Source organism: Zootoca vivipara, chromosome 8 (assembly GCF_965207765.1).
Source record: "Zootoca vivipara chromosome 8, rZooViv2.hap1.1, whole genome shotgun sequence".
NCBI lineage: Eukaryota > Metazoa > Chordata > Lepidosauria > Squamata > Lacertidae > Zootoca > Zootoca vivipara.
The window spans coordinates 47183235-47203744 of record NC_142591.1 but is presented as its reverse complement, the minus strand read 5'-3'; the positions used below and the strand labels follow the sequence as shown (position 1 = coordinate 47203744).

At 40.2% G+C, this 20510-nt stretch overlaps 1 protein-coding gene across 7 annotated transcripts in view; it reads left to right on the top strand.

The window, feature by feature from the left end:
• Positions 1-20510, top strand: part of CCDC178 (coiled-coil domain containing 178) — a 124094-nt gene that overhangs the window by 101625 nt on the left and 1959 nt on the right. For all 7 annotated transcript variants that reach the window (XM_088675451.1, XM_088675445.1, XM_088675449.1 and 4 more), the window contains one exon: positions 11724-11858. In XM_088675451.1, coding sequence (XP_088531577.1) covers positions 11724-11858 — 135 coding nt within the window. The remainder of the gene's footprint in view (positions 1-11723; positions 11859-20510) is intronic.

The window sequence follows — 20510 nt, the reverse complement described above, 5'->3', positions numbered from 1 at the left end:
ACGGGGGGGGGGGCACTACCAAGAAGGCCCTCTGCCTGCTTCCCTGTAGCTTTGCTTCTCACAGTGAGGGAACCGCCAGAAGGCCTTCGGTGCTGGACCTCAGTGTCCGGGCAGAATGATGGGGGTGGAGACTCTCCTTCAGGTATACAGGACTGAGGCCATTTAGGGCTTTAAAGGTCAGCACCAACACTTTGAATTGTGCTCGGAAACGTACTGGGAGCCAATGTAGATCTTTCAGGACCGGTGTTATATGGTCTCGGCGGCCGCTCCCAGTCACCAGTCTAGCTGCCGCATACTGGATTAGTTGTAGTTTCCGGGTCACCTTCAAAGGTATCCCCACGTAGAGCGCATTGCAGTAGTCCAAGCGAGAGATAACTAGAGCATGCACTGCTCTAGCTAGACAGTACACGGGCAGGTAGGGTCTCAGCCTGCGTACCAGATGGAGCTGGCCACACCATGAAAGGATAGGAAGGATGGTGGGCCAAATCTCCAAATTCCATTCCCTCAATTACTGCCAAACCCTATTGCTACGTTCCTCCACACCCATTTTTTCCTCTTGTTTAAATGTGAGGGCAAAAATGTTCCCTTTAGAACACAGACTTGGCGCAAGGGCCTCGTTGGTAATTACTATTTGGTAATCCTCAAGGATTACTAGTTGGTAATCTTTGAAATATTGTACCGTGTTTCTCATATTATAAGACATGTCTTATATTTATTTTTTCCCTCAAAAAACACACTATGGCTTATTTTCAAGGGATGTCTTATTTTTTTCCTCCTCCTCCTGCTGCGGCCGGCATTGCTGCTGCGCCTATCGCTATGTCTTATTTTCGGGGTATGGCTTATATTCCTTGAATGCTTAAAAATCCTGCTATGGCTTATTTTATGGGTATGTCTTAAAATATGAGAAACAGGGTATTGTAATAAAAAGTACATGACTTCCTATCATATTATTTTATTTTATTCATCTAACTAAAAATAATAAATGTGCTTGTTGTTTGTTTGTTCTTTGTTGTTTTATTTGTCCCCAGATTATGACTATATTGTATTAGGCAGGATTTACCTAACCAGCCCTGTCAATGGAAGCCTTGCCCAAGGACTTCTTCTTGCACAATGGGGCTTTCCCTCTTCTCGTTCTCTGTGTACCCCTACACTGAAATTGTCTCTGGGAGGTCAGGAGAACCCCCTGAACAGCATGAGTGAAGGGGAGAGGCAGTATTTTTCCATCTGACAAGCTGAAATGCTTGCCTTGTGCAGATGGAATAGTTGTAAGAACATGGCATTGAATTCAACCCAATATGTTTTTAGAAATTTACATTAGGAATTGCAATCACCTAGAAACCAAAATATGACTGGTTACGATTCCAGCAAGCTGATAATATATATAACCGGAAACTCTATCACTATGGATTTATTTAGCTTTAAAATAAGAGTTTTCCGTTTGGAAAATAATGTTATCTATTAGAAGGGAACATTTATAAAATGAAATTAATCCATGATCTTCTGTCAGTGCTATACAACCTACAGATTAGCATGAAAATAAAATTGTGATCTACTATACGAGCTTGTCAGAAGGAAGGACGCACTAGTGTCAGGGGGAAATTGTGTTTTAGAAAAATACAAAATGAGGAGATATTAAAGGAAGATTGGAAGCAATCACAAAAAACCATCAGAGTTTTAAGAATATTCAGAAAGCCATATAGAAAGACTGAGGGACTGAGGATATGAGTGTGTAGAGTAATGAACTATCTAAATGTTTAGAATCATAAAAGCTAAGAGTGACCAAGCAATGTATTTCTGTATCATCTGGGGAATCTTTTTCAAACCTAAAGCTGCATTACCAGTAGTATCTGGTGCCCATTGAGACCAGTAGGGCAGAAGACAGGGATATCAACAGTAGGTGGAGCTAGAGCCAATGACAGGCAAAGATAACCAATTCCCATTCTCCTCTCGGATGAGTTCTGTAAGGGTATCACTGTGATTGAAGATGTGAGTAATGTGCTGTTTCCTCCTCCTTCCACAGCCTACATGAGTTTGAAGGAAGAACCCTTTTGACATAGGAGTTCCATTAAGGCAGTCCACCTGCTGCCAGGTTTATACACCTATGCTGAGTGGTGGAGGGAGTAGGTGAAGCTCCTTAATTGACTCTTATTATGACAACCCTTCAATGTCATTATCCTCATCTACTTCCTAAACCTCCAGCCTTCCTAAAGACTTCTAAACCCAGGGACGTCAATAATATCTGGGCTAAACTCTGAGTACACACCAGACTGAAGGAACTAGGTGTGAATTAAAAGGGGTGAAATAGCACTATTAGCTGTTATTAATGGAATATCTCTGTGTCATCCTACCCAGCAGCCCAATATGTGTTGAACAGAAGAGGTATGGATAGGACGCTCACAGGAAAGGTCCCAGAAAGGCCATGGGTACCCACCCATAAACAACTTCTCAGTTGTGGCTGACAAGAATATGTGAGGCAATTCAAGAATAGTCTTATGATTGCCAGCCAGATCCCACAGATATTGTACCAAAAACCTCATGATCAGCTACACTGAAGCCTATAGAAAGGTTTAAGTGGAGTTACTCTTGTTGATCTTCATTTACACACTAAGTTGTTTATTATTATTATTATTATTATTATTATTATTATTATTATTATTATTATTATTTATACCCCGCCCATTTGGTTGGGTTTCCCCAGCCACTCTGGGTGTCTCCCAACTGAATATTAAAAACACAATACAGCATTAAACATTAAAAACTTCCCTAAACAGGGCTGCCTTCAGATGTCTTTTAAAAGTAAGATGGTTGCTTATTGCCTTGACATCTGATGGGAGGGAGTTCCACAGGGCAGGCGCCACTACCAAGAAGGCCCTCTGCATGGTTCCCTGTAACCTCACTTCTCGCAGTGAGGGAACCGCCAGAAGGCCCTTGGTGCTGGACCTCAGTTTCTGGACTGAACAATGGGGGTGGAGCCGCTCCTGCAGGTATACAGGACCGAGGCTGCTTAGGGATTTAAAGGTCAGCACCAACACTTTTAATTGTGCTTGGAAACGTACTGGGAGCCAATGCAGATCTCTCAGGACCAGTGTTACATGGTCTCAGTGGCTACTCCCAGTCACCAGTCTAGCTGTCACATTCTGGATTAATTGCAGTTTCCTAGTCACCTTCAAAGGTAGCCCCACGTAGAGCGCATTGCAGTAGTCCAAGCGAGAGATAACCAGAGCATGCACCACTCTGACGAGACAGTCTGCAGGCAGGTAGGGTCTCAGCCTGCATACCAGATGGAGCTGGTAGACAGTGGCGAAGCTACATGCTCCCCTACAGGGGCAGAGAGCAGGTGTGTGTGTGGCTGGCATCCCCTGGGGGGCATGACGTGTGCCCGGGGGGCATGGCATGCATCCCGGGGGCATGGTACGCTGCCCACAGGGGCATGGCGTGTGTTCTGGGGGCATGATGTGCCACCTGTGGGGACGTGGTGCCCAGCAGGGGGGGCGTGGCAGTGTGTGTCTCGGGGGGGCACCGCGATGGCACCGTACTGGAATAGTGGTGCCAGGGGCGTCCACTCCCTCTGCACTCCCGTTGCTCCGCCAGTGCTGGTAGACAGCTGCCCTGGACACAGAATTGACCTGCGCCTCCATGGACAGCTGTGCAGTCCTAGTGCCATGCCTGATTGAAAAGTAGAACTGCAAGTCTCAATATGGAAAGGAGGGTCAAGGAAATGTCTCTATGTAAGGAAACATTATTATGGTTGCCTTGACCTCTTTCTTTCTGTCATAATACCAAGGCTGGGATCCCTACAGTTGGAACAAGTGGTGGACCTTGGGGTTTCAAATTTCAGTGGCACCCTGCACAACACCAAAATTCAGCACCCCCTCCTCTTGCCTTCCATTTTACATCAGAGTTGCGACACCCCCAAGGCTCTGCACCCAGTGCAACCAAACTGGTTGCAATCCCCTAAATCCGTCCAGGAACAGATGTTAGAGTGAGCATCAAATAAGTTTGGGAATGCACAAAACTGAGAATTCTTGGGAAATGGATATCAATATTAAAGACTTCTTAGTCATTGTGCCTTTTTGTCAGATTTGGAGTTTGGACAGATATCATAATAATGAACCAAATTAAATCCACAAGAAATCATTCAAGGGAGGATGGGCATTTGTATACCATACCTGTAGGATGTACACATGTGGCTTTTCGTGTATGTAGTTATGTACCTCTGTTCTGTTTGTCTATAAAATAGAAGTAAATTACTATTGTTTAGCTGTCAATTTAATATCTGTGAATATATACATCATTGTTTTTAAGACATTATTTTGCTAAATTTAACCTCCCTTGTTAATATAATTGTAATACCTGAGTAGACGGTGTCTTCTGTGCTTTGGTGTTATTTTGATAATATTGAATACCATATTTGTTCAACTAATTACTACAATATCTTATTGATTTTCAACATCCTGCTTTATTTCTAACACATTTTGATTTTGTAAATGGCACACATCCCTAAAATTAGATACCACAGTGCATTAAATTATAATTTCTTTTCTACTGTGAGATGTTTATCATTTTGATTTTGGAAGTACTTGTACCTCACAATAAGAATAGATTAAATAGATGATTGCTCTCCATTGCAGACTAATTAGCTGACCGTGACAAAGAAATCTGCTGAATTTTCTTTAGAGGAATGATTATAAATGAAATTAAATTTGTCACTGGTTTAAATTGTATTATTCATTCTGTCCTGATCAAGGGATAAGAGATAGAATCCTGATTTTTCTCTGATATTTCATTATTGTAAAATTGAGATGTAAGGCACACTTATTTTCTGACCCACTTAGCATTTCAGCAAGTAAAAAAAAAGAGGAGTGTATTGTCATCACTGCACATATTGGGATTCCTAACTCTACCCCCAGTATTCAGCACCTAGGTTGCAGGACTAATAAACAGCTATTCATTAGCTACACTTTGTCCCCACTGTTACTTATTGTTTTATTCCCTCATGTTTTCAGGTTCCCAAAGTTCTGGGGCTGAATGGAAGTTTCAATGTCATTACATTACTCATTCATTACCGGTACATACTGAGAGACCACACTTTGCACATGAAGCATCTCAGTGAATGTTTATGCCAGTACTAGAGCACTTGCTTAGTATGCAAAGGTCCATGTTCAGTTCCTGGCCTATCTTGTTTGGACTAGAAAAAGTTCCAGTCCAAAATTGTGAGGAGGCACAACCAGTTAGTGTAGTTAACACTGAGCTAGATTGGCCAACTAACATAAAATATATTACTTATCTGTTGCTGGGTGCACTAGTTATTTTTGCAGATCCATGTATATTTCAGTGCTTACAGCTATAGGATAAGTCTTTATAAGAGATACATTTTTAATAATAGTAGCTAGATTTGACAACAAACTATATTCAATCAAATTTTGTGTACCAACTCTCTTAATCTTTACAAAATTGTATCAGAGATAGAACCTGATAATAATGATAAACAAGAAGGAGACTTGAATAGGACATTTACTAACAAATATACATTTGCAAGACAGAACAAGGCTCTTCTGCTTATATTAATTTTAGAGCGGATTTCAACTCAGGTTTCTTTAAAGTCTTAGTAAATAGATGTATCATGGTCCAAACTATTGCTGGCAAAGAGCTTGGGGAAAATAAGCAGCTTCCAGGTAACACAGGGACATTAATTAACCAGTCTAATATTTGCAACCATCCTCTCAATTGCTTATTATTCACAATATTTAATTATGTCAAATATTCCATGAAAACAAAAATGCCCTTATGTAAGTCACCTGCCTTTTACATGTGGTATGAGCCCCATAGGACACCCAGTGCCTGAGTGTATGTAGGAATGAACACATGGAGGAGAGAACTGAAGGAGAAAATACCTCTGGCTTTGCCCCCTTGGTCTCCTTTTTCTTGCATGTAACCACATTCCTTATGACGTTACAAATGAAATGTCTGAATCCACCAAAGGGGGTGGAAAGCTCTTAGAACTGCATTCGGTTTTTATATAAATGCCAGTGAACTACCGTGTTTCCCCTTTTTTAAGACACCGTCTTATAACTTTTTTCCCTCAAAAAAACACGCAGTGGCTTATTTTCAGGGGGTGTCTTTTTTTTAAAGTGCTGGTACAACTGGGACCCACTGGCTCAGGACGCTCGGTGCTCTCTTCTGCGCGCTGCTGGGCGCGTTGTTGGCGCTGCCAGTTCCGAGCGCCTGCAGGGTGGGGTGGGGTGGCAGTGCTTTAAACCCCCAACCCTGTAGAAAGCAATGGAAGTTATGGACCGTAACAATCCTTAAGAGGTGCAGGTCTTAAAAAACCCCTGGTATCACCCTTGAAGCACAGCCTTCCAAAGTCAGGGGGGAAGAGGTCTGTTTAGACAAAGGAAAGGATCGGGGGTGATTCTGCGCCCTGGGACCCACAGAACTATTTTAAAAATCCCAACCTGGGGGGGGGGGTCAAATAGTGAAGCCCCATAGCCCTGTAGCATAAAAAATCCAGGAATTGTAAAATTAACAACAATAATAGGGGGGGGGCACTCTATCCAAAGAGTTAAGAAGGAATGGGAAAGTGTTGAGTTATATATGGAAAAATATGGAAAGGAAAGTTAAAGATAAAAAATAATAATTATCGCAAGGGAAAAAGTAACATCATAAAGGGTAATAATATTAAATATAAAATAGACAACACAACAGAAAAAGCAAGTATATGACTAAATGAGATCGCACAGGAGTGAGGGAAGTGGGGAGAGAGGGAGGGGGGTAAGGAATGGAAGGAGGCAATGGTTGGAGGAGGGTATAGGGGGGTGAATTAAAGGAAAATTAAGACTGAGAAGCGCATGGTTTTTGTTTTTTAAAGATGCAAAGGCTTGCAATCAGCCAAAGTATAGAGCCCAACTTCCAGGAGACTGCGATCTACTTGCGGATTTATAAACTGGAAGTGATCTACCCCCGTTTTATTGGTGTTCAGGTCAGAGTTGTTTTTAGAGAGAGGAAATATCCCATTTTTGAGGTTAAAGTAAAAGTTCCTGACCTTTTTTTATAATGAGGAAATGCTTCTAAAACTCCGTTCTTCATTCCACGAAGGGGAGAGGGGGTGGGGCCGGGTGCTCAAAGACAAAAGAAATGGAAAAGGAGATAGCGATCAACTGCAGCCTCCTGGGGATCGAGCATTCATGCAGCCGCCGGGAGAGGCAAGGGCTGCAGCCGAGTGCTGCTTCACAAACAAACGGGGGAAAGTGCTTAGAACCCAGAGAATCTGGCTGAAAAACACGAAGCAGCAACAGCAATTGCACACACACCATCCCAAGCCAGCACAGTAACCAAGTCCCAAAAGCAAGAAAGGACTCAGCAAACACTGCTGCGGCCGGCGTTGCTGCTGCTGACTCGGGGAGCTCAGTGCTCTATTCCGCACAGCGCCTATCACTATGGCTTATTTTCAGGGTACGGCTTATATTTCTCAAATGCTTAGAAATGCTGCTATGGCTTATTTTATGACTACGCCTTAAAAAGGGGGAAACACGGTAAGTATGGGATTTTCAACAAGGAAGTGTAACTGGTTATGGGGCAAGTCAAAATTGGCCACCTTACTTTCTAGAAGTACCGGTAGCTTCAGTCATTTTCTTACTGTGCTCTTAACAATTTAGACATTTCTGATACAAGTAAAACCTAATCAGCAGTGCTATCAACCCACACAGTGAGGAACAGTACCAGTATAAAACACGGTATAAAACAGTAAAAAACTTAAAAACAAACCAGTAAAGTACGGAGGTCAGAAGGGAGGATGTTGATACTCCGCCATCTTAGGCTCCTTCCCCTGAATGATCAGCGAACAGTACCAGATTTAGGATAGTGTGAGCAGTTCCCTCACACAGTGCGCCAAGCCAAAGGGGCGCAAAGTAGTAGTAGTAGTAGTAGTAGTAGTAGTAATACCTATCTTTATACAGGTACCTACTGAGAAGAGCCATAAATGAATTATTGTGAATTATTGTACCAAAATGAATTATTGTGAAAATAAGAAATTGGGGGGGGGCACCAAATGTCCTTGCTCAGTCGTTGTCTGAGGACAACGGGTCTGGTCCTGACCGGATGGATACTGGAATCAGCAAGGGATACCCACATGACCTGAAGGTACTGCTGTGCAATACCAGGTCAATGATTCATAAGACCACTGCCATTCATGACTTGATCGTGGATGGAGGACTTGACCTGGCATGTGTAACGGAGACCTGGTTGGATGAAGCAGATGGGCCTGTTTTAGCTGCTGCTTGTCCACCAGGTTTCTCTTACGCACAGCGACCCAGGCCTTGTGGGGGGGGGTTGCAGTGGTTTTTAGGAAGTCACTAGTTTGCACCAGTGCCGAGGGCCCTCTGGCGGTTCCCTCGCTGCGAGAAGCCAAGTAACAGGGAACCAGGCAGAGGGCCTTCTTGGTAGTGGCACCCGCCTTGTGGAACGCCCTCCTACCAGATGTCAAAAAGAAAAACATCTACCAGACTTTTAGAGGACATCTGAAGGCAGCCCTGTTTAGGGAAGCTTTTATCTTTAAGAAATCAGTGTATTTTAATATTTCTGTTGGAAGCTGCCCAGAGTGGCTGGGGAAACCCAGCCAGATGGGCGAGGTATAAATAATAAATTATTATTATAATATTATTATTGCTCGGGGCACAATATTACCAAAGTCCACCCCGGTGAGGAATAATTCTTCTTTCCCTCACTACTGCCGTTGTCTTTTCATCATTACAAAAGTATGTACAGGTTGCTGACAAAAGAGCTTTATTTAAATGAGCTGTAAAATCTTTAACAACAATTTTAAGTGGAACAGGTTTAATAATAAAGGTTGTTTTGTCAGTGTTTGAGTTATAACAATGAATTGTACTGATACGGCTTATATCATTTACTTAGTATGCAACATCTCATTGCATTATTAAATTAATATGGCACATGTAGGATTATCTAATATGTTTAATTATTATTTGGGAGATAAAAGGCAGATTTAGAAAGACCAACATTTTCTGCATGGTTTTTTAACCCCTAACAATCCTCAACGGATTTGGTTTCAACAGAAACCAGCATAAAAAATCTAACTCGATGCGCACACCTAAAAATGCTCTTTGGGCCTAGTCAATGAAAGCAAACGGTGCCAATTAGCTAAATGTTCTGTTGTGGAAAACACCAACTTCCAATGTGGCAATTTCATAAAACTTGGCTAGAACAAGTAAAAGATGATATGATGGACCCTGGACCCAGGAAATAACATAAACATGGAGAGGAGGGAGAAATTATGAAGAAAAGATCATAAACTTTCTCTGAATACAGATATAAGACAGAATTGTTTCAAAGATATGACATGATGGCATCAAACTTCTGTACTTATCAGAGCCAATATGTTATTGGCTCAAAACTGGAAAGTTGCATTACTCCCTCCCTGGAAATAATGGCTTGACAAATTTTGGGATTTAGCTATAACAGCAAAAATAATGACTTATTTTAGAGCAAGAATTGTTAATAAATATAGAAATAATTTCTGGTAAAACTGATTGCCCTTTATACAATATTATCAAGAAAATACAAAATACAAGTAGGTTTTGAATTTTTTAAAGAAAAATTGTATTTTTGTCCTGATTCTTATTTATTTATTTATTCTTATTTGTATTATAACATTATGATTTGAAGTAATATTTTTTATCAGAGTTTTGATTATTGGTAATAATTGACAAATAATTCAATAAATAAACACAACAACTGGAAAAACCTAGAAGTAAGACATGGGTTGGCTTAGTGTTAAGTTTAAACTCTGTCTTGTAGTTTGTCTTACCCCAAACAAACACAAGATGCAACCATGGGTTTCTTTTGGGTTTCTTTTATTCTGATTTGTTTGTAGGTAACAAACCATGAGTCAAGGTTTGCATGTAATGCAAAGCCAAACTATAGTTGAGCTCTGGGTAGCATTGCAGCAACAGGGCCAGGAGACAAGCCAAAAAACCACACTTTTCTCTCTAGGCACCAGCATACTTTCCTGTTCAAAGTACACCATGATTTGGCTTACCATTGCATGTGAATGAGGCCCATGTGAAATATTGAAATATTAATTTTCAGCATTATAGCTGGTATTTTGTATAGATTTTCAAAGATGGTATTGAAGACAGGAAATTATGTGTTTCTCAACCCCCTTGAGAAACAAAATGAAAATGAGATTTCGACACGGTACAATATATTGGTCGCCAAAGAACGTTTCCTTTCTCTGATATTAAGACATTTTTATTCATGCATTCATTGTGGTATTGATCTCAATAGGTTTGAAAACTTCCATAGATACATTATACCATTGTTTTAATGTGGTTGACAACCATGCTCAGAAAGGTTGTGTACTGACAATAGTGATTGACATTTTACTGAGAGTACTGTAGCATGACTAAATAAAAATGCAGCTTTAAAAACTCTTTGATATAATTGGTTCCCATTAGCCATTTTCTACATTAGCAGTGTTTTCCTCTCCTGCAACAAACAAATGTGGCCAGGATGCAACCAGTATCTCCCATGGATTTGGGCATGCCCAGTAATACTTTTTTACTTCTTACTTTTCTTTGAACTGATAGATCCTTATACCATATTGTAAACTGCTCTTGAAAGTTTTCCTGTGTTTCAAATGTGACTCAGAAGTTTCATGTGTGGAAGCTGTTGTCCAAGCCCCTTTTACATGGACTTAATTACTATCCTGGATATAGAGATGGAGGGGATTTAAATGTTAGCTATTAAGGTTATACGTTTGCATCCATTCATTTGAGCTGCATGTAAAACTACTGTGCCATTTTTTTAAATAATTATTTCTTATTTATTCCCAAATTTAGAAAAACTGTAATATAAACAGAAATTGGTTAATAATGCGTCTGCAATAGCTGTTATGTTTAAAACTCGTTTAATATTCTTTGTCAAAGTGATTTTTGCAGTTAGAAAGATATGTAAGAAAACCAGGCTAAGCCCACACTTGTGATTCTCTTTATACATTGTAACGTCTGTGTAAATGTGCATGTGCAGATATAGATATATAGATATGGTAGTGTCACATTCAGCTGCTGCCTTAACTGCAATTTAGTGCTGTTAGATGCTTTCATGTCACATGGTTATAGCTAGGTAGATTAATAGGGAGTTCTATCTGGAAATTTCTTTCCTGTTATTGTTCTCCCTCAGCTGCTGATGGTGAAGTTAATTCTCTTTAGTTTTGTCATGCTCTAGAGCACACATTGCCAAGCTATGATAAGCTTTACAAGGAAAAATGAGCCACAGTGTCCATCAAAGTCTTAAACTTGCATTTTAAACTTTGGCCTGACCTGATGTGCCATTCAAAATGCTTCAAAAGATTATTTTTTTAAGAAAGGTTCAATATGTCCCGAGGCTATCGGTTTTGAGTTAAACTGGGTGAAGTAGAAATATTTTACTCATCAGCTTTGCAGTCACAGAGTTTGCCTCAGCTAGAACAAAACTGCTGAGGCATTTAGAGAAAATTAACCCCCCATCCTGGCAGCCAGATGTGACTGGTTTCTGATGAATGCACATGAGTGGGCTGAAAAATCAAGAGACTGTGAAATTCCTGTCAGGTCCGTACAGTGCAGAATGGGCTATTGACTGCTTTCTATATTTCCCTCCATCATTCTTCTTGAACACTGCCATTAATTTCCTCTCCCACTCTGACTTATTTTTCCCCTTTCCTCTTTTAGCTCTCTCGGCTGCAAAGGAAGCTGCACAGGGTATTGGTGGAGTACTTCAAACAGCGAGCCGTCTATAGCCAAGCTGGGCTGGCGAAGTTCCAGGCAGCCTCTCGTGAGAATTTTCAGAAAATATTAGCTGTGCAGGTAGGTGATTGCAGGGAAGTGGGAAAGATCATTCTGATCTAGATTGAAAAGCAAATGATGGGTAGTGTGATGAAGCATTAAAACCATATCCCATCAGAGTTTTGTAAATTTTTAACCTCTTTAATAAACTGAAATTGCATGAAGGATGAATCCAGTAGGCTAGCAAATGTATCACAGATAGATATTTTCTTTAAAAGAGAAAGTTGAATTTTGTTCTTGGAAGCCTTTACAATGATCATTATACAAATACATTTATTTTTAACCATTGAAAAACAGGCATTAACAGTGCAGCTAAAATATTTTAGAACAGACTGTAGCACATTCCTTTCTTTACCTCTTATTGACACAGAAAGCAACACTTTTGATTTTTCACATTTTATTCTTCTAAAGAAAAAGAAGAAGCATAGATTGTTTAGCTAAAGATCATCACTTTACATATTCTGAGGGGTAATGGCATCAGAGGAATTAAGGAGTCCTGGTGTCATGGACACAAGGCCCAATCTGATTAAGCCAATGTTATTCTTACCTTCAGACCCAGACCTGGTCACTTCACAATAAGAGCCAAACTAAATGTGACAGATTGCCATATGCAATCCCTCCTTTTTTCCCCTTTACAGAATGTGGTCATAGAACTAAAGGGACTTCTTAACATTTCTCCCTCTAGCAGATTTTTCAATAACAGTTGTTCCCTCCCAAACTGCTTTCTCTCCAATCACCCACATAATAGAATCATAGAATCTTAGAGTTGGAAGAGACCCCAAGAGTCATCTTATCCAACCACCTGCAATGCAGGAATATCAGCAAAAACATCCATGACAGATAGACATCCAATCGCTGCTTTAAAACCTCCAAGGAAGGAGAGTCCACCACCTTCTGAGGGAGTCTGTTCCCCTGTCAAACAGATCTTGCTGTCAGAAAGTTCTTTTGAAGTTTAGTCAAAATCTCCTTTCTTGTAACTTGAATCCATTGGTTCAGGCCCTACCCTGCAGAGCAGGAGAAAACAAGCTTGCTTCATCTTCCATGTGACAGCCCTTTTGATATTTGAAGACGGCTATCATATCTCCTCTCCATCTCCTTTTTTCCAGGCTAAACATACCCATTTCCCTCAACCATTATCATAAAGCTTGGTTTCCAGACCCCTGATTATTTTGGTTGTCTTCCTTTGCACATATTCCAGCTGATCAATATCCTTCTTAGATTGTGGCACCCAGAACTGGACGCAGTATTCCAGGTGTGGTCTGACCAAGGCAGAATAGAACTGTACAGTACTCTTACTTCCCTTGATCAGGAAACTATACTTCTGTTGATGCAGCCTATTGACTCATGCTAAGCTTGTGGTCTCCTAAGACCCCTAGATCCTTTTCACATGTACTACTGGCAGTCCAGGTACCACCCCCCCCCCAATCTTATATTTGTGAAGTTGGTTTTTCCTGCCTAAGTGTAGAACCTGCATTTGTCCCTATTGAAATTCTCTCAACAGGGACAGCAATCCACAAATGTGGAATGAATACTGAGAAGGTATTTGCATTGACTACAGACTCTTCATATTATGTTTCCAAAGCATGTGCCATATTGTTTCACTGATCCTGGTTTCAGAATTATGTGCTAACTCTGCTACAAAGTGGGTAGCAGCCAATAATAAGCTACTTTTGTTTATATTTGCCTGTCTTGGGAGACAATGGAAGAGTGCACCTTCGGGGTGAAGTCAAACCATTGGAGAGTTACAGCACTTGCTGCGGCTGTAGAGACTGATATGGGAGAGATATGTTTTGTTGCATGTGGGGCAGATTAAGGCATCCATTCTGTGGACATTGCCAAGCCAGCATAGACACACTGAGACAGGAGTTCAAATTACCTGGCAATGCAGGCCTGGGAGCGCACATCTTTTTATGAGACTCTGTCCTGCCATGTGATGCCCAAAATCTTCCTGATGCAGTGCATGTGGAAGGTGTTGAGGTGTCGCTCCAGCAGGTGTAAGTTGCCTGTGACTCACTTCCATAAAGCAGTGTGCTCAACACACAAGCTTGGTAGCTCCATGTGGCACAAACACGAACAATCAAGTCCAGCTGGTGCCAGTGGCCTGACCTTGGATGTCTCTGGTAGGGTTTTCCCTTGGTAGAGAAGAACATGTTCATTATGCAAGTTAGCAGAGTTATTTTTGCTTAAATAATTTGTCCTTGAAAGAAAGAGGGGTGGTAGTACCCCTGGTTTAGCACTATTAAGCCTACTGCCACAGACTTTAGTTGTAGTCTCGTAATCCAATGACAGAGCACATCTTCTAGAGTTAGTGCCCTCTGTGCCCTTAGGAAATGGGACCAGTGTTTACCTGTCTTTTGAACAGCCCTTTCATTTATGGTTTCCTCCTTACTTGTCAAGTGATCATCAATTTCACTGCATTTTTTCTCAGCAGTTCTCTGGGTAGATGATCTCTGTAATAGTTCTCTGGGTAGATGATCTTCAAAGCCACTTTTATTTCTGAGGGTTCAAGTATTTTTACAATTGCCAATAACATTCAGTTGCATCTTTTAGACATGCTAATTTTTCAGTCATTGCTTACTCTCACCTTGCAGGTATATGGAGTTTGGTAACACTGGTGTTTTAGTAAGCAGAGACTGGTATTGGCTTTTTATTGGTCCTTCTTTTTGCCATTATTTATAATAATTATATGGAATGCTGAAGATGAAATTTAAGTACAAATCTTCTGTTTTATAAATTTCCATTTCCTGTTTAATATGACATATTACAAAATACAAGTTTCACTTCTTAAGGACAACTGTGAATCAATTCCCTGATATTCTGAACTTTAGATCAGATTCTACGGTTATCTGCAGAGAGCAGTGCTCATACATATTTTCCCTGAACCCAAGACAAGCTGATCTCATATTGGTTTTGAAAAAAATGAAGAATTGATTGTTCCTTGGATTCATTTAGTTCCCTTTGTTCAAGCTCTTTATGTTTCTGGCAGTTTGGCATGTATGCGCAACAGTGATAAATACTATACAGATACTGAAATCTAGTGTTAGTTCTCTTAGGACCAGAGGCCTATCTAATTTATGCCATCTTCAGTTCCATGATGGAAGAAAACTTGGATATAAGTGCAATAAAGAAATATAAAATCATAAATAAATGTACTTGTATATGTATGTAAATCCAATCAGCATCGCTGGGCTTGGGAGAGTGGAAGAGGTGCAGATTCTTGGTATGCAGACAGCAGCCTGTTCAGAAACCTTGGGTGCAGTAGGTTTGTGAGCATTCACATGCGAAAATATTTCTCATTATAACTCCTGTGCATATATAGTAGTATTCCAGTGCTTATTGGCATGGTATAGCATGTATTAGGCCCTACTCCTACCAGCATGTATAACTTAGCAGAGGGTGGAAGAAGAAACAATCCAAATTATGCAGGAAGCAACCTGCTCGGTGGCATAAATACAACAGATTGCATCTAAAATTATAGACTAATCTTGGTTGCCATTGGGCCACTTGATGATGTACCTTAGCATGACAAAATACTGCAATTGCGGTTGGTACATGTATGTTCAAATGTTTGTCATCAGAACAGCTTATGGAAGTTAAGGCTACCTTAGATTGCCTTGGCTGTTTGACCAGTCCTTTACCTACCATGCAGTAGAGAGAGAGATAAATTTAACTGTTCCATTCACATTTCCTTAAATGTAGCAAGACTCATTAAACCAAATGAAGTTTAGTGAATTGCAAGAGCCAGCCAAAATGCTGCTGTTGATCTACTTGAGTGCCTTTTGTGTCTCAGTGTGTCAACTTGGTGGTGCTGTGCAAACAGGGAAATCCTTTGTTCAAGCTTGTTACCGCTTAAAATCCTTGCTAGTTGCCTAATGCTCTCTCTTAGCACTTTGCTGCTACTGTTCTACGATGGCACTTTGGAGCCCTTCACAGAATGTGTCCACTTCTGGCTTATTGTCTTTTCTTTTCTTGTCTTGGCTTCAGCCATCTGATCCTCCTTGAGAGGAAACCTACTGCAGTGTTGCTTCATTCCCTATCTCTTAAAGCATGCCCTCAACTTGCCTGGCAGCTTTCTGAGCATTGCTGCTCCCTATTCAAGGTAGACATAGCCTGGTCTCAGCAGCCAGACTGTTATTTCCCTAGACCACGGCAATGCTAACTTCACACTCCAGTTCCCGATTCCCTCTATTTATAGTCTGAATTCTAACCTCTTATTCCTCAGGTGACCCACATCCTCTATTACTAGCTTCACCTAGGTTAGTGCCAACCCAGCATGCCAGAGACCTAATCTTTTAAGTCACTCTGGTTCAAAGGGGTCTCAGTTGTGCTATATATACAAAGCACTTCTTAGAGCCTCTCAGATGGGAATCTGGAATGCCTCTAACAGATAACAAGGTTTTCTTTCTTTAAATAATATTACATATTCATATCAGTATCCATGAACCTTTGGACGTCTATGAAGACAGAAGAGAGTCCTTATCCAAATTGAACTTAGGTGATGGTGTGAATTGGATACAAGGTGGTAATCATGTGAGACTCAAACAGTAAAATTAACAGAATGTAACTGGTTCTAATGTCATTAGACTATTTGGCCTGATTCAGATGTAATGATATGAGTCCAATAAACCAGCCCAGAATATCAAACCAGGATATGGTTTGATATTCTGTCTTTGAAGAGAACTCTTAACAATTTCCACATTTGGATGTCCAGTGAAACCATGATTTAATAAAACAGGAAGGTTTACCCAAGCCAGTTGACAAGGGGAGGAGAGAGGCCAGGGGTGAGAAAGGGAACCAAAATTACTGATGAACTGAACTATAAGGGGTTTGTTTTTCCCCAGAAGTATCAAAGTTGGAACATTTTCTATGTTGGAGAGGTATTGACAATGTTGTGTTCAAACAGATGTGACCTCAGAGCATGGCATTTTTATTATTATGTATTTTGTGTAAGCAGACTAGAAATAATTTTTAGATCACACCTTTGAAACATTGCCATTAATAATGTGCTATTAATGTTCTGATATTACTGATGTGCTAGGTCACTTCCATGTGGAATTACATTTTTAAATAGATTTAATTCTGTGTTGACCATGTAAAACATATTGCTGCAAAAGAAACTGTGGGTTTATAAGCTGTCAGTATGCATTTCAAGCCTCTGTTTATTTTTTCAAAGTACCATGTGTGAAACATCAGGAAAATACAACGGCAGCTTGTAATGCCAAGCTTGCTAACACACTTTAGGCCAATTTAGCCCCTCCTCTTTTAACCTACATCACAATTTTAAAGATGCAAGGAACCATTTTTGGCAGCTTTTGTTACTTCCTGAATTAATTGTGTCAGTTTAGCACATCTCCAGGAAAAAATGCTGCTCTTCCATTGATTATAAACATAGCTACTGAACTTTTAACCATGGCTGCAAAGTAGATTATCTTTTAAAGACACTGGTTTTGAAACTTAGACATTTAATTTAATTATCTTTTCTCAGAAGTGTACAAAGCAGTGAGAAACCTCATGTGAATAACATATTCATAAGACAATGCAGAGATGCATTTTTTGCCACAAACTCACTAATTTTAGCTATAATCACTAACAATGTTTTTGTTTTACCGACTACTATGATTTGGCAAAAGAATAAAATTGCTTTTAAAGTACAAAAATAATTATGAACCACTTGAAATGTAATGTCTGTGTTTTATTTCTCATCAGAATTCATTAGTGTGTAACATCAATAATTTAGCCCATCATTTGCCAACACTGACTTGGCTCAGTAGTTCAATCATGTAACCCTGTAAACTCACTTTCCATTAAAATGAATGTTGCTGACAAAGGATAACTAAAGAGATACTTCATTTATTAGCTAAAGAGATACTTCATTTATCAACATTTTTAAATTAGGAGTTTGGGACCACAGACACTTAGCTGGATAAAATATTTGAAGGGATCTTTACTATACAACTCAAAATGTATGTGGAATCATAGCGTGTTATTCAAAATGACAAATATATTTTTATTTGTGTAACATGCTTCATAGCATGCTTTTCCAGAGGCAGACAGAGCCACTTGCAAACAATGATATGACCTACCAGGATAACAGCTTGGTTGTCTTGCACAAAGCAATTATGGTACAATATCTTAATGGAATTAGAACTTCCTTCCTTCCTTCCATTTTGCTGTAGAAGAATCCATGTCGAAATCAACCCATGCATGACATACTTGTCCTCTGAGTGGCCACCCATGATTCTACCTGGATAGGCAGCTTGAGATGGCATGATCCATACTTCACAGACTGACAATGTGGGTACACAGTGAGGTATTCTGATGACTGGCTTAGCAAATGCAAAGAATTGACTTCAGCCCACACTCTAACATGTGGTTGGAGTGAATCAGTGTTTAATCAAACATTTCTCATACAAAAACGCTAAATGCAAACCAATTTATCCTTCAATTTCTAAACAGTAATTTGAAGCATTAATTTGTAAATTAATTTATCATGAAGTAGGCCTTTCACAATAGCCACTATTTTAATCTACTCCAAATTGAATCTTTATGATTTTTAGATTCCTCATCTAGTGGGCCAGTACATACAGAGCTGGAAATTGGGGCATTTAGATGAGGAGCCAGGCTATGGGAGAGTCATTGAACTCTATATGGTTCATGTGACTTGGTGGGAGGGTCTGTGATGAGGCACAGAAGCATGATAGTTGGTAACATCAGGATGTTATGCTCTGCTGGATCTCTCCACTGGATTGGGAAGTAAAGCTAGGTTGAGACAAAGAGGACATGAGATAAGGTTAAGGTAATAACAAGAAATCAACCCTGAGCATCAGGGAATCTTCAGGAGGAGGAGAACTGGACAGGGCAAATGGGTAGAGTCTGGAGCAGTCTCACTATGATGGTGTAACACCTGCCACTGATTTTTTTAAAAAAAATAAAGAAAGTTTTTGTATTATAAAACAAGGCATCAACTTTTTAAAAAATGGAGCTGTCATGTCACAAACTATAAAAAAAACCTTTAAAACAAAAATGGGTGTTATATATGAGTGCTTCGGTTGCAATAGTGCACCTACTGGGCATACATTGCCTAGAGAGCTCTGATTCTTTATAGCCCATATTTCCCACCAAAGCATTATCAATGGAACAGAAGTTTGTCTGAAGTAATTTGCCCTTGACAGATCTCAAGCTTTTTCAGATATCACAATTTTCTTTTAAGTATATGCAAATAGATCATTTTGTGATTTGTCCTAGTAACGAACCAAGCATGTGTGAAGTTTTTACTTAGAATTCTAAGTGTATTTCCTATAGTTTTAATAGCTGTAACATGCTAAATTTGCATAAGAAATATTCAGAGGCCAGAAGTTTAATTCACTTTGGCTTATCTCACATTCTACAACCATCCAAAACTAGGAATGGGGCTCTTTTCTCATACATGAGGGCAGGTTCGTATACTCATGACTGCAACACTAAGCAACTAAATGACTTAATGATTTATCACAGGTCTGACATAAGAGATGGGACTTTGATAGCAGACAGCAGGATCTCAAACACATACATTCCACTGCTAATAAACAAGTGATGAGAAATAAAGCCAGGACAATGCATGTCTGAATCAACCCTAAGAGTAAGGCCAATTGGTCTAGACCTTAAATCTATTTAAAATCAGATTCATACCTTGTGGATGCCGTGTGTCTCAACATGATACAATGGGGAAGTTATTACAGTACACCACTGGACATAGCGTATGGCTCAGAGGAGGCAGAGCAATCTACATGGCAGATTTCCAAAATAGTGGCCTGGTTTACTGTTATAGCTAACAAAAGGAAGTGATTTTCTAAAAAATTCAGTGGAATGTGGCGCACTGTAAAGCATACAGCTTGTAAAGTTGTCTGATACATGTGCTGAGTAGGTATGAGCAAAATAAAAATAAATCCTTCCAGTAGGACCTTAGAGACCAACTAAGTTTCTCATTGGTATGAGATTTCGTGTGCATGCACACTTCTTCAGATCTGAAGAAGTGTGCATGCATACGAAATCTCATACCAATGACATACCAATGACAAACTTAGTTGGTCTCTAAGGTGCTACTGGAAGGAATTTTTTTATTTTGTTTCAGCTACGTCAGACCAACACGGCTACCTACCTGTAACTAGGTATGAGCAGTTTGCCACATACTCTGACATTGTGCCCTTAGCTTAGATACAGAACATTATTCAAGCTAACCTCCTGCACCTGACCAGAGTTGTGGAGCTCCAGGAGGGCATGGGGGAAAGTACGCCTCACTGCTCACCAGAGGTTGAGGTCCAGTCTTTGGGGGCTATGCCTTGTCATGTCTCTTGCCACAGGTGGGGTTTGGCCCATGCAAGGTTGATGTTTAGATTAGCTGCCCACACATATGATTTCCCCAGCAGATGTTATTAATCAAATGTGACCTTAGTAGGTGTCCTTGTGTCTCCCCTCTTTATTCCTGCAGCCAGTTACAGTTAGTTTCTTGCAGCCAGGCAATGCATCCCTCTCAAAGCTGAAATGCTTTCAGATGAGAACATGGCAAGCTGCCACTGTTAGAACGACTCCAAGGAAGTCAGGAGTTTCCTGGGTTCAACGGAGTTGCTTTACTGTACCTCTCGGCCTTCTCCATGGAGACATTTTTTAGATAGCCGAATCAGCCTCTAGTTGCTG